The sequence below is a fragment of the Herpailurus yagouaroundi genome, unplaced genomic scaffold (assembly GCF_014898765.1).
Source record: "Herpailurus yagouaroundi ecotype Mexico unplaced genomic scaffold, PumYag 215, whole genome shotgun sequence".
Lineage (NCBI taxonomy): Eukaryota > Metazoa > Chordata > Mammalia > Carnivora > Felidae > Herpailurus > Herpailurus yagouaroundi.
In genome coordinates, this window is record NW_024412446.1 from 8,867,411 (window position 1) to 8,881,466 (window position 14,056).

General features: G+C 47.5%; 1 protein-coding gene across 1 annotated transcript in view; it reads left to right on the forward strand.

Moving 5' to 3' along the window:
* Positions 1-14,056, forward strand: part of NXN (nucleoredoxin) — a 164,931-nt gene that overhangs the window by 136,181 nt on the left and 14,694 nt on the right. Inside the window, exons 4-6 of the mRNA XM_040455094.1 lie at positions 630-763; positions 1,244-1,344; positions 3,241-3,347. Of these exons, the coding sequence (XP_040311028.1) occupies positions 630-763; positions 1,244-1,344; positions 3,241-3,347 (342 nt within the window). The remainder of the gene's footprint in view (positions 1-629; positions 764-1,243; positions 1,345-3,240; positions 3,348-14,056) is intronic.

A 14,056-nucleotide genomic window follows, 5' to 3' on the forward strand; every position in this document is an offset into this window, starting at 1 on the left:
TGCCTGGGGCTTAAGTGTCATCAGAATGGAGAACATCTGGGTTGAGTGAGTGTTACTCTTTCCTTTTACTGGATTTAATTCTCACTTGGTTCCCTGGGCCCCAACCCAGACTGACTGAATCAGAATCTCTGGGGGTGGGTCCCAGGAGCATCATATTTTAAAATTCCCCAGCTGATTCTGAAATGCCGTCAGAATGGAGAGCCACTGAGATTCCGGGGTTGGACTTGAAGAAACTCATGGTTAATACATGAGGCAGTGATTCCCCATCCTGGCCCATCATCAGACTTCCCTGGGGAGTTGGTTTTGCTTTATTTTGGACATAGATCTTCAGCCTTGGCCCCGGATCCCAAGACTCAGAGCGTGACCTGGGCTTCTGTACTTTTCAAAAGCCCCCCAGGAGCTGGGTCCTATGATCACCCAGGTTCGGGAACCATTGTCTTGAAGGTAGGTGGGGCTGTGCCGTGGATAAGGTTCTGCCTTCATTCCTGGGTTTTAGCTCCAGATCCTATGCGTGTGTTAACAAATACTATTTGATGATAAAGCTGTCATGCCCTGCCGCTGTGAGGACTCTTGGGTCAGAAGTCCCAAGGAAGAATCTTAACGTTCTTACCACCTGTTGCCTGTTTCAGGTTTGGAATTCCCTTGGGGACCTAAGCCCTTCAGGGAAGTCATTGCGGGGCCCTTGCTTAGAAATAACGGACAGTCCCTGGAAAGCAGCAGCCTGGAGGGGTCTCACGTGGGAGTCTATTTCTCCGCACACTGGGTGAGTGTTCAGGCCCTCCTTAGTCCAGACGGAAGGAAGCAGCGATGCTGCCACCAAGACCAGTTGGGGTTGGCTTCTAGGGGTGTTACTGCTTGGGTATCACTTCCTGGTGTTCTTACTTCCTCCTGCACCTGATGCATGGCTTACATGCCACGAGCGCTTATTATTTTGAATGATAATAGCAGCAAGAAAATTCTTCTTTTGACTGGTCTGAAAGGGTAGTCTTCCTCACCCATTCTGATGAGGCTTCTACTGGTCTCCAAGGGGGTTCATTTAAACTGCTGCCTGCTGGCACGCCGTGGAGGTGAGAAGAGCCTATCCTGAATGCTCACCATTACAAGGGGCACATTTGTTTCTGCCTCTTTAATAAGCTGGGTCTTGCTATCCCAGTCCTACTTGGGTCTTGCTTACCTGGCCTCTGCAGGCAGGAGAAGACGAAGGTACAGGGTCAAACCATAGGATCTCACTCTCCTCTTTCAGTGTCCACCCTGCCGAAGCCTCACCCGGGTCCTGGTGGAATCCTACCGGAAGATCAAGGAGGCAGGCCAGAAATTTGAGATCATCTTTGTTAGTGCGGACAGGTAACGCGTGCTGGGGAAAGTGGCCGTGTGGTTCCCTTCCCCAAAGGTGGTTAACATGCATTTCTTTTGCCTTACGCTTCTCGCCTGCTAAGTGTAGAGCGTGGAGATGGGAATTGGGGAAGGCGTATCTGGGATGATTGGCAGACAGATGCCTTTTAGATTTTCTCGTGCAATTGTTTGAAGGGGAGCTGAGAAAAACCTGTTCTTGCTGTAAATATTGGGGCACGTCCCACTTCCGGCCTAGGCCATTTGAGGTTAGGATGCAATTTTCTGATTCGTTCAGCTTTATGGATTGTGATGAAAGGGTGGGGTGGGGGAGGGATGGAAAGAAAAGAACCGGAGGCTAATGGAATGTGACACCTATCTGGGATGGCTGTGCTATAATTTTTTTCCGCTCAGGCCTCGTGCTTCGCCTGGGGGCTGTCCTAAAAACCAGAAGGGCAGACATTCGTCCTGGAGTACGTCTGGTCCTTTTAGCCTCAGCTTCCTCTGCTGCAGGCCCCCTTGCTGGTTTTATTCATCAGTGACCTTCCTTCATCACAAAACTCCAACTCTGGTTCAGACCGAGCCACCAGGTGCTTCTGCTTCTCAAGTTCCTGTTCACAGAAGGATCTCTGAGATGCCAACACACTGAGGGCCTTTTGTATCTTCTAAAAATTTTTTTTTAGTTTATTTATTTTGAGAGAGACAGAGCTCACAGGAGAGGCAGAGAGAGAGAGAGAGACAGAATCCCAAGCCCGCTCCGTACCGCCAGTGCAGAGCCAAATGCGGGACTCGATCCCATGAACTGCGAGATCATGACCTGAGCCTAAATCAAGAGTCAGACGCTTAACCATCTGAGCCACCCAGGCGCCCCAGCATTTTGTATCTTTGATATCTGCACTGTGCCATGCTTGGTGTATTGGCCCATGGTCCAGCCCTGGTACTCCCAGCTCCCATCTCTGCATGTAACTGGGGATGAGCAATCATCACTCTTTTATTTTTATTTTTTTTTTTAATTTTTTAACGTTTATTTATTTTTGAGAGAGAGCACAGGAAGGGCAGAGAGAGGAAGATGCAGAATCCAAAGCAGGCTCCAGCCTCTGAGCTGTCAGCACAGAGCCTGATATGGGGCTCAAACTCACTAGTCATGAGATCATGATCTGAGCCGAAGTCAGACACTTAACCCACTGGGCCACCCAGGTGCCACAGGCATCATTTTTTTTTAAAGCTTTAAAAAATATCAACTTTATTGAAGTGTAATTTACATACAATGAAATGAATACATTTTGGACATACAATTCAGTGAATATTGACCCATGTATGTACCCCTGTAATTGTCACAGTGAAGTATAGAACATTTCTGTCATTCACAAGGTTCCCTTCTGCCCCTTCTTGGTCAGTTCTCACCCCCACACTCGAGCCCCAGGGAGCCCCTGATCTGCTTTTTATCACTTTGGATAGATCTGTCATTCCTAGAGTTGTTTATACATGGAATCATAGGTTTATGCTCAGTTAAAAGTGTGCTCCTGTACATAGGACTGTTATATGCACAATTTAGAAGTGTCACGGGGACCGCAATGTCGCTGTACATCTAGGCTTCTTATAAAACTACCACCTGCCCGTGTTGGAAAGAGAAACTTGGGCATGAGTTCAACTGGTAGGATCCACAGGAACAGGCTACTTGAAATGGCCTGGTGGTTCAGTTCCCATCCGCCTGTCGTGTGGAGGCTGTTGCTGCGCGGTAACCAGAAGGGGTAGAATAATGCCCCCCTGTAGCCTGGTGTCTGAGGAGCATGATGTTCAGAGGCGCTGGCATCTGCAGAGCCCTGGGTGTAACTTGGTGGAAAGTGGGGAGGACTCTGCGGTGGCACTTTCAGGGGTAACAGAGCCTTGTTTCCATGTGTGTCTCTGTAGGTCAGAGGACTCATTCAAACAGTACTTCAGTGAGATGCCCTGGCTCGCTGTCCCCTACACCGATGAGGCCCGGCGGTCACGCCTCAACCGGCTGTATGGAATCCAAGGTAGGCGTTCCCGACTCCCTGGGATCCCTGGAGACCTGCTCATCTGGGCTCACCACCTCTTTGGCTTTTCTTTTAGAGGGAAAAGGACATCTTTATTTCCATTACATGTTCATGTTCCTTACCGTCTCAAAAATGACATGCTGTGAATTCTGCAGTATGTAAATTACACCTCATTAAAGGCATTAAAAAAAAAAAAAAAAAAAAAGGACCAGCCCAGGTGAAACAGCTACTTCTCACCACCTGACCTGGTGGGTTCTCATGCCCTTGGGCTATGGAGCACACACTCCCAAATGACTTGGCCAGAATCCTAAGGGTTCTGTCAAACAGACCTAAGAGTGACCTTTGGTTCCATCAGTCAGACTGTCTAAACCTCAGTTTCCTCATCTGCAAAATGGGCATGATAAATCCCTGCCACAAAGAATTGCTGGGAGCATTAATAGGATAATGTATATAAAGCACTTCATGGTTACTGAAGCACAAGAGTGAGGGCTGAGTGGCTGGTGCCTTCTTGGTGAGAAAACCAATGTCCTGAGAGTGTTGAAAACTGGGACTTGAAGTACTAATCATGGCATTTTTCAGAAATAATGATTATTAAGTGAGACGAATTGTGTTTTTATTCTCTGTTATGTGAAACCTCCTTCCCAGCCTTCATCCAGCCCGGTTTTCTCTTGGTAAAGCACTTAGTTGGTCTGTTAAGAATTAAATACATTCTTATATGTCAATTACATCTCAATTTTAAAAGAAGAATTAAACTCATTTCCTTTGTAGCCGTACTACCAGATCCTGGTTAGCCCTAGACAGACACAGCTAACATCTGAGATCTCAGTGCTGCTTGTGTTATAGGGAGTGAAGAAAGAAAAAAAAAAAAAAAAAGACAAAATTTAGCCACAAATTCCACAGCTAAGGAGAACTCATCAGGTTCTTTTTAAGCTTTTTCTTCACCATTTAGAGTAAGCATATGGCTCTGTTGGGAGCTAAAGTTTCCAAATAATTAATATTTAATTTTAAATCAGTGCTTCTGCATTTCATATGTGCCTAAGAGTCCTCTAGGGACCTTGTGAAAATACAGACTCAGATTTCCTGGGTCTGGGTGGGGTGGGGCTGATAGTCTGCATTTCTAGCAAGCCCCCAAGTGACACTGATGCTGGTGGCCCAGGGACCCCATTTGGGTATTTATTTTTATTTTTAGAGAGAGAGAACACATTAACAAGCTGGGGAGAGGCAGAGAGAGAAGGAGAGAGAATCCCAAGCAGGCTCCAAGCTATCAGTGTGGAGCCCAACATGGGGCTCCATCCCATGACCATGTAATCATAATCTGAGCTGAAATCAAAAGTTGGATGCTCAAAAAAAAAAAAGTCGGACACTCAACCGAGCCAGCCAGGCATCCCATGGAGGCTCATGTCTCCTATTAATAAGAAAAGATGAAAGGAGCTCCCTTTCCAAACAAAAGCTGAGTGATAATAACATTGTTTACTAGTCCAGAAGTGAAGGGACCAAGTTGAATAACTTAAAAGAAGATGCCAAAGCTTTTTCCTTGCAGCACTGTGTTTGCACAGAGACTTAACAATATGAGTGCCTAGACGTAGGAGCAGTATCTGTTGAGAAGAGTATCAGGAATGACCTTTGGCCAGTGGTACTGAGCAGAGCATTAAATTGCCACTTTGTGAGGATAAGTAAAACTTCAGATCTCTCAATTCATTTATTCGTTCCTTCAACCACTGTTTACTGAGGGCTGTATTCTTGCAGATGTTGTGTTCTTCCAGACATGGGGGATACAATCTTGAGTAAAAATGGACCCAGTCCTGTGGCGCCTGGGCAGCTCAGTTGGTTAAGCGTCCGACTGTAGCTCGGATCATGTTCTCGTGGTTCATGGGTTCAAGCCCCACGTTGGGCTCTGTTGACAGCTCAGAGCCTGGAACCTGCTTCGGATTCTGTGTCTCCCTCTCTCTCTGCCCCTCTCCTGCTCACTGTCTGTCTCTCTGTCTTAAAAATAAACACTTAAAAATGAATGAATGAATAAATAAATACACCTTCTTGCTTTTAGGATTCAAATCTTTACTCCAAAGGTAACTCTGTGTATTACTTAAAGGAGATGTGACCATCTTATTGTCATTGTACAGTGGGAAACGGGTGCAACCAGCCAGTGCGAGTGTTCCTCAGCCTCAGTTATGGGGCTGTGACTAGAAGCTCTTGGAGGGACTCCAGGTGAGCCCCATTGGTACGCTGACTAGTTCCAGGTCTTTCCTTAGCATTACCTAGACTTTGCTGCCCTTCAGTGCCCATGTCTACATGCAGCCGTCCCCACTCCTTCTGAGGACCACAGATTTCTCATCTTGGTCCTTGCAGCAATACTGGGACATTCCTGAGTTTTCTCTCTTCCCTATTCCCCTTACACACCGGCAGGTGTCTTTGATATCTGTCTTCCTCTAACTCCTCCAATCATGTTCTGGCTTCTCCTGTCCCTCTCTCCCAGCTTCTGTACATGTCTGTGTGCATGTATGTATTCACGCACAAATGAGTCACATAAGATGTGACTCTGCGTCACATGGTTGGGCCTTGGAACATACGGTCACTGATGACTGGGAGGCATCTTACATGTACATACCAAAAAGAATGTCAGCTGTCCTACCTTCACTAGGCATGGGGCCTCTTGGATCTTTGGGACATTGTTTCCTGTTTCTTGTCTTATTCTACCCTCACTGATACCACCACTCTAGTCTAGGCCACCAACAACCCAGTCCTGTCCCTACTTCCTACTGCTGAGTGACCTTGAGCTAGTTACTTAACCTGTCTCTCTCTCTTTTTTTTTTTAAGTTTATTTATTTTGGAGCGAGAGAGAGCATGAGCAGTGGAGGGGCAGAAAGAGAGGGGGAGAGAGGATCCCAAGCAGGCTCTGCACTGTCAGCACAGAGCACGACATGGGGCTTAAACTCATGAACTGTGAGATCATGACCTGGACTGAGAGCAAGAGTCGGATGCTTAACCAACTGAGCCACCTGGGCACCCCACTTATCCTCTCTTTTCTCAGTAAAATTGGGAGACTTCAGTGTTGGGTACAGAATAGGCATTTAATAAGCATTTAACTGATTAACTTGGGGGGAAAAGGAGGAAATTTCATTTTACAATGAAAAAGGTAACTTTTGGATGTCAAAAAGCTTAAACAAAGGCAACCAACAATATTAATAACATGTATGGCAAATAACCATAGGAAAAGATCTTTCATAGGAAAAGATCTCTCCTTAGACACTAGTAAAAAAAGAGAATTTAGTCAAAAAAATGTATAAGATATGAGGTAGGCAATTCATCTAGTACATTGATATGATATAATCATATCATTTTCATGACATGGAAAATATTCAGCATACTTCCATGATTTACACATGAAAACACTGAATTTGTATCTATCTCATTTGCAAAGAAGTCCCACCACCCCCACCATCTCCACCAAAAGATAACCCCCAGTGTAGGGAAGAGATCAGACTGCTAGTAGAAATGTAAATCAGGACAACCTTTCAGGAGAGCAATTGGCAATACACATCAAAGGCCTTTAAAAATCTACTAAACCTTTAATTTAGAAATCCCACTTGTGGAATTTCTGCTTAGGAAATTATCCTATAGTACCCAGCAGAAGCTGAGCTTCTCCTGAGCAAGTGGTGGATTTTTTTGTTTTTTTCTTTCACCTTTTATACATGTTGAATTTCATTGTGGACACCCGCCCCCACACCACCCTGCCGGATTTTTTTTTTTTTTTTGCTTTAGCCTCTGGAAAACCCAGAGCTGAATTTGTAACCACCTTTAGCAACTTTGCAAAGCTCACCTCTTTTGTTGTATGCCCTTGACCTTGGGTTCGTTTGCTCTTCCTTCCCTGTTTTCACTTCCAGAAGGTATTTTCCTCTGTTTCCTCTGATCCTTTTTGGAAGAAAGGGAGAGTAGATTTAAATGCATAGGAATCTCTTTCTTGAGCTCTCGCTAGCAACCAAGCCTGTGGACTGAACTCAGGTGGGAAGTAAGAAACCAGAAGAGTAGCCCAGTGCTGCCCTTGAGTGGACAGGAGTAGATTTACATTAGGAAATACCTAGAGAGCAGAGTATGACAATGTCTTGAGGAACTACAAAGTGTTGGTCCAGGCGGTGCCATTTTGTTCATAGAAGTCTCCATAGAAGACTGACACTTGTCCCAGAGGGCAGAGCAGGTGCTGGGCCTCACTTGGCTGCTCTGCTCCACCATGGGGCCACTTCACACAGAGGTACCTTTCTTCCCGAGCGTGTGCCATCAATGAGCAGAATCTTTTCTCTCTGAGGTAGGGAGCTGCCCTTTCCTGGATGTGGGGGCCAGCGTGATGTAGGTATTCCTGATGGTCAGTGCTAAGGCTGTAGGGTCACTTGAAGCTAATAATTACCAAAAGATGGTCTATATCATGTATAGGTAGTTTGAGGTGGCCGTCTGTGCCCCGTCTCTGCTCTGTGAGGTACTTGGCAGAGAACAGAGACCTCATAAGGAAAGATCACAAGCTCTGCAAGATTCAACACAAGTTTTGGACACACTCCTAGGGCTGGAGGGTGCCCTGTAAAATGTTGGGTAGGGCACAAAAAAATTAAATTGATCATTTTCTGTCTGCCTTCAGATAGCAAAGAAGGGAACTCTTGGATTCCCCAGCTGTCAGCCTATAAATATTACATATTTACACCTATAAATAAACCTATAAATAAATATTACAGACCTAAGAGCCGCAGTTGTTAGGCGTGGCTTAGACAGCCAGAAAGTGGCTGACCATGACTGAGGAGGAAGAGAAGGGGGAGTTCTCAGAGACGCACTGGTTTGGTTTCATTTCTTAAGGCCCAGGCGGTGTGGGGATGAGAAGTACACATGTGGTCGCGACTTCCAGGAGCCCTCAGTTGAGGACCACAAAGCTCACCTGGAGAGGCCCTGTGGCCAGGCAAGCAGAGGCCGTCCAGCCACAGTGAAAGAATGTGAGATTCAGGCCGAACCCAGTGCCAGCCAGCCAGCGTCCTCTGCATTGGGCCAGCCCCACTGCTCCCCATCTGCTGGCTCCATGGCATACGGTCCCTGCCATCTGTGCTAGTCTCTCTTCAGGGAGGACCTGCCCGCTCTCCCAGCTCCCACCTCCTGCTTCCTTACTCTCAGGTTTATAGTCTCCCTGGCACAGGGTTTGTGCTGACTGCTTCCTTGACCACTTAGGGCTCACTCCTGCAGGCATCCTGGCAGGCATTGCCTGCTGACCTTGATCTGCCTGCCTCCAGCCCTGTCAAGCCAGACATGCACTAAAGCACAGTGAAGTTAGAGTGTAGAGAGCAGCACAGGATCCTTCTCAAGGTAGCATCTCATGAAGAGCCATGCAATGGACTAATCTGAGTCCAGGTGAGACTCTGGCTTGGAGCTGTTGAACCAGGAGGGCTTCACTGAAGAGGTGGCTCTGGAGGATGGGATTTAGATAGGGAGTGTCTGGGGCAAAGGCCAGAGTGGGATACTGTAGTGTATTGTAGGGCAGAGTGTGCAATAAGGTCAACGGTGCCACATCTTAAAGGGCCTTGAGCACCATGCCGAGGTCCTTGAACTTGTGATCAATGCAATAGTCATACTTAATCTAGACCAGAAGAGAAATCCCAGAGGCAGATTGTCCGCTGATATTTCTGATGGACACATTGAGTGCCCACCATGACCAGCCTCACACTGGGCTTCAGGCCTACCTATGACGAGAGGGTGGCTGCTCCCTCAGGCTCTGGGACAGGTGGCCCAGGTGGCTTCTGCAGCCCAGTGCCCAGCTCCCTGCCTCTGCCTCCCTCTAGCCTCACAAGGTCACTTAGTGTCTTCTGCTTCGTGGCAATATGGGGGTTCCATGTGCATTAGAAGGTCTGGTTTCTGTTAGAGGCACACGTTGTTAGTAAGTTCTTGTGCAGCGTTTCGTAACAATCTTACCAGTCAGCAATACTGTGCTTACAAGTACACATATACCTGAAGAGGTGTCGTGGGTTCAGTTCTAGACCACCATAATAAAGCATAGTCTCAGTAAAGCCAAATTAATTTTTTGGTTTTTCATTGCCTATAAAAGTTACGTTTACACTACCTTGTAGTCATTTAAATATTTATTTGTGAGAGAGAGCACGAACAGAAGAGGGACAGAGAGAGGGGGGGACAGAGGATCTGAAGCAGGCTCCGTGCTGACAGGACAGAGCCTGATACAGGACTCAAACTCACGAACCATGAGATCATGACCTGAGCCAAAGTTGGACACTCAATGGACTGAGCCACCCAGGCCTCCCTACAGTGTAGTCTTTTTATTGAGTGTTTATTATGTGCTAAATATGGTTCCATTTTCATATGTATTAAGTCAGTTAATCCTCACCATGTGATCAACACCATGTGATAAAATTGTTAGCCTGTTAAGTGTGCAATAGCATTATGTCTAAAAAATGACATACATACCTTAATCAAAAAATAATTTGTTGCCAGAAAATGCCAGCCATCATCTGAGCTTTCAACGAGTTGTAATCACTGATCACAGATCACCATAACAAGTGTAATAATGATGAAAAAGCTTAAAATATTGCAAGAATTCCTGAAATGTTGATAGAGAGACATGAAATGAGCAAATGTTGTTGGAAAAATGGTACCAGTGAGGGTGCCTGGGTGGCTCAGTCGGTTAAGCGTCCAACTTCAGCTTAGGTCGTGATCTCACAGTTTATGAGTTTGAGCCCCACATCAGGTTCTGTGCTGACAGCTCAGAGCCTGGATCCGCTTCGGATTCAGTGTCTCCCTCTCCCTTTGCCCCTCCCCTGCTCATGCTCTGTCTCTCTCTCTCGCAAAAAAATAAATGGTAAACATTAAAAAAAGTTTTTTTTAATGGCGCACCAATGGCCTTGCTTGAACAGGATTGCCACAAACCTTCAATTTATACACACACACACACACACACACACACACACACACACACATATTATCTCTGAGGTGCGGTAAAGTGACGTGAAATAAAACGAGGTGTGCCTGTGCAGATGAGTTTTCGTATCAAACTGCCTCTGACTACCCAACCAGAAGGTAGAAAAGCACATGGCCTGTTCTGGGGGTGGGGGGTGGCGGTTGCAGGGAACAGCATTGCACAGGCTGAAACAGAGCAGAGTGATGAGGGTGTGGAGCAGGGGCTGGCCCCAGACTCCCCTGGTGACCACGAGCTGAGCTCCGGTGCCTTCCCCTTCCTCCCTGTTGGTGTCCCACAGCGCAGCCTCTCCTGAGGTCCCTGTTCCTTCCTCTCTGCCATGAAATACCTCTTTTATGTCGGCAGGTGCATCACTTAGAATGTCTGGGCATCTCCCCCATCGCCTTTCTTCTTTCTTGTTAGAAGAAATACCAGCTGGGCTTTCTGAGATTCTGCCTTTGTTCTTCTAGAGTCTTGCTCTTGCCTCTTGCAGTTTTCCTTCCCTTTCTTAACCTCCTTGTCTCTCTTTCTCTATTAGCTCCTTGCCATCCACTTCACGGAATGCTCGGGTCTCTCTTAGCTGTAAATGCTGCTGGCTCGGGCTGCTCGGGCTGCCATAATGCCCACCGTGGCTTAACTAGCCGACATTGGTTTCTCACAGTGCTGGAGATTCGATTCCAAGTGACAGCTTGATTTCTGGCTTGTAGATGGCCACCCTCTTGCTGGGTCCTCACATGATGGAGAGAAAGCTCTGGTGTCTCTTCTCTTCTTATAAGGACACTAGCCCTATCCAATCAGGGTCCCATCCTTATGACCTCATTTAACCTTTATCACCTCCTCACAGGCCCCATCCCCAGGTTAGGGCTTCAAATATGAATTTGGGGGTAACACATTCAGTCCCAAACAGCTACCATTCCTTTTTCTCGAACATCAAAATTCTCAAGAAAAAAAACGTAAAATAAGATGAGTTAAAAAAATTCTCAAGCCATTTCCTTGGCTTCTACCACGTGACCTGTCTCGTGCTACAAGGGCCACCAGCATGGTAAGGTCGTGGCCCCTGCCCTCATGGAGCTCAGAGAATCTGCTTCACCTCTTGTTCTCGTGGCCCCATTACTGAGCTGCCACTGGCCTCTTAGGTCACTGGCACCTCCTGGTCATGTTTTATTTAATAAATAGTAGTCATGTGCATGTCATATGCCAGGTGCTTGTCTGCTGATGAACTAAAAAAACAAATGTCTCTGACCTCATGGAGCTTACATTCCGGCAGAAAGAGATAGGCAGTAAACATAATTTTTAAAAGCAAAGTGGGGGTGCCTGGGTGGCTCAGTCAGTGAAGCATCTGACTCTTGATTTTGGCTCAGGTCATGATCTCACAGTTGTGAGATCCAGTCCCGTGTCGGTCTCCGTGCTGGGTGTGGAGCCTGCTTAAGATTCTGTCTCTCCCTCTGCTCCTCTCCCACTGGCGTGCACGCATGCATGCTCTCAAAAAAAATAATAGTGTGTGTGGTGTATTGAGTTATGAGAACTATGGATTAAAACTAGAGCAAGGTAAAGGAATTGGGAGGACAAGGGTGGGTCACAGTTTCAAATACGGTGGTCAGGATCAACTCCATGGAGAAGGTGATGAGAAAATTAACCTTGTGGTTCTCTGAGAGAGAAAACTATCCCAGGCAGAGGGAACAGCCAGTGCGAAGGCTCTGGGGCAGAAGTATGCCTGACGTGTTTATGGAACAGTGAGGCCGGTGTAGCTGGAACAGAATGAGCAAGGGGAATTTGGGAGTGCTTAGACTAGAGAGGGTCCCATAAGGACCTTTGTTAATAGGACTTTGGCTTTCACACTGAGTGAAGTGGGCCAGCAAGGGTGGGGGGTGTTGGGCAGAGGAGTCCCACAATCTAATGGTAGGGTCCCTCTGGTTGTTGTGCCGAGAAGCAGGGAGAGCCGTTGGGACGTTGTTGTAGTCATCCAGGGGCAAAATGGTGGTGCTCCGGGAGGGATAGTAGCAACAGGAGTGGCAAGATGTGGCTGGTTCTGTACAGAGGTTGATGGTAGAGTCTTAGAATTTGCTGACAGACTCGATGTGGAGGGTGAGAGTAAAGGAAGAGTCAAAGACAGCTCCACGGCTTCCTGCCCAAGCAGCTGAGGGAAGGCGTCCCCATCAGCAGAGCTGGGAAAGCCTTGTGTGTTGGATGCGGGGCATGTGGACAGCAGCGATATGGAATTCAGTTGAACAGTAGTTTAATTCTGACCATGTTGAGTTTGACCGAGTGGTGGTGTAGATGCAGCAGTCTGGAATTGGGAGGGAGGTGGGCCTTGAGATATAAATGTGGCATTTTCTTTTTTGTTTTTAATTTTTTTGCCTAATGTTTATTTATTTTTGAGAGAGAGAGACAGAGACAGAGTGCAAGCAGGGGAGCAGCAGAGAGAGGGAGACACAGAATCCAAAGCAGGCTCCAGGCTCTGAGCTGTCAGCACAGAGTCTCACACGGGGCTCAAACTCATGAACCGTGAAATCATGACCTGAGTTGAAGTCAGACAATTAACCTACTGAGCTACCCAGATGCCCCTAAATGTGGCCTTTTCCACTTGATCTGTGGTTACATTGCAAGCCTAAAATCGGATGAGGCCACATGGGAGTGAGTCAGGTTATTTGCAGTCTATTGACCTCCCCATTCTCCTCTTGCTTCATTTGCTTTTGTTTTCAGACACTTTGGGCTACCCCTAAAATCCTTTCTTCTCTCCTTTCACACCACCCCCACTCCTGGCTGTTTCCTGCCCCGCTGTCTCTTGGATTTCTCCTCCGCCATGTCCTCTGAGGGGTCCTGTCTAGGGCTCTTCTCCCTGTGTTCTCAGGGTTCCTTTATACCTAGCACACCTCCTTTCCTCTGCTCCACCTCGTCCTCCTCTGCCCCAGTGTGCTGTATGCGTCAACATGGCAGAGCAGCTCCAAGTGAACCTTCCAGAAGATCTACTCTCATAGTACTGTTCATCCCCCACCAAGAAGCCCTCATGGCTGTGGTTCTCCACAGTCTGGTCTCAACCACCTTTCCAGCCCTACTTCTTCCTGCTCCCCTGTCCACACTGTCCTCCCCCCATCCCTGCCATCTCTCATGGCCTCCCTCCCCAGCCCTCCCTCACCATTCTGCACATCCTCCCCATCCTCCCAGCTCAAATGCTGCCTCCCCAGTGCCTTCCCTCATGGAGCAAACCTCCCTCTTCCGAACTCCTGTGCTTGTGTGATCTCTTGTCATGCGTCACGTTCCCATGTGTAGTTCCACAGGCGGACTCTCTTCTCGGGGATCAGCTGCTCCTTTAGGACAAGGAGTGGGGACATGTAGGTTCCAAACTTGGAGTTCTTTTCCTTCCTTCCCTACCTTCCTCCCTCCTCCCTCCTCCTTCCTTTCTTTCCTTTCTGGTTCATTCAGGCTTTTCTTCAGCAATCATTTCTTGGACACCTGCCGTGGCTTTGAGCCAGGTCCTGAGGCAAAGGTGACTGGTACCTGCCCTCCAGCTGGGCTGGAGACACAGGGAACACCATGTTCCTTACAGGGATGCTCTGTCCCCATGTGCCTCAATACACCGGGGATAGTCTCCACCTTTGGAGCCCTTGTGGTTCCCGCCCCTGGTTTGGTATCACTGCTGATGGCCTGTCTCGAGTCTTGGAAGCGGGCAGCTCCTTGCCAGGCTGTACCATCCCCTGGCTGGATTTCGCTTTTGTTTGCATCTGAGGATATTTAAATGCCACCGGTCTAGCTCTGCTACCTTTGAACTTGAAGGAAT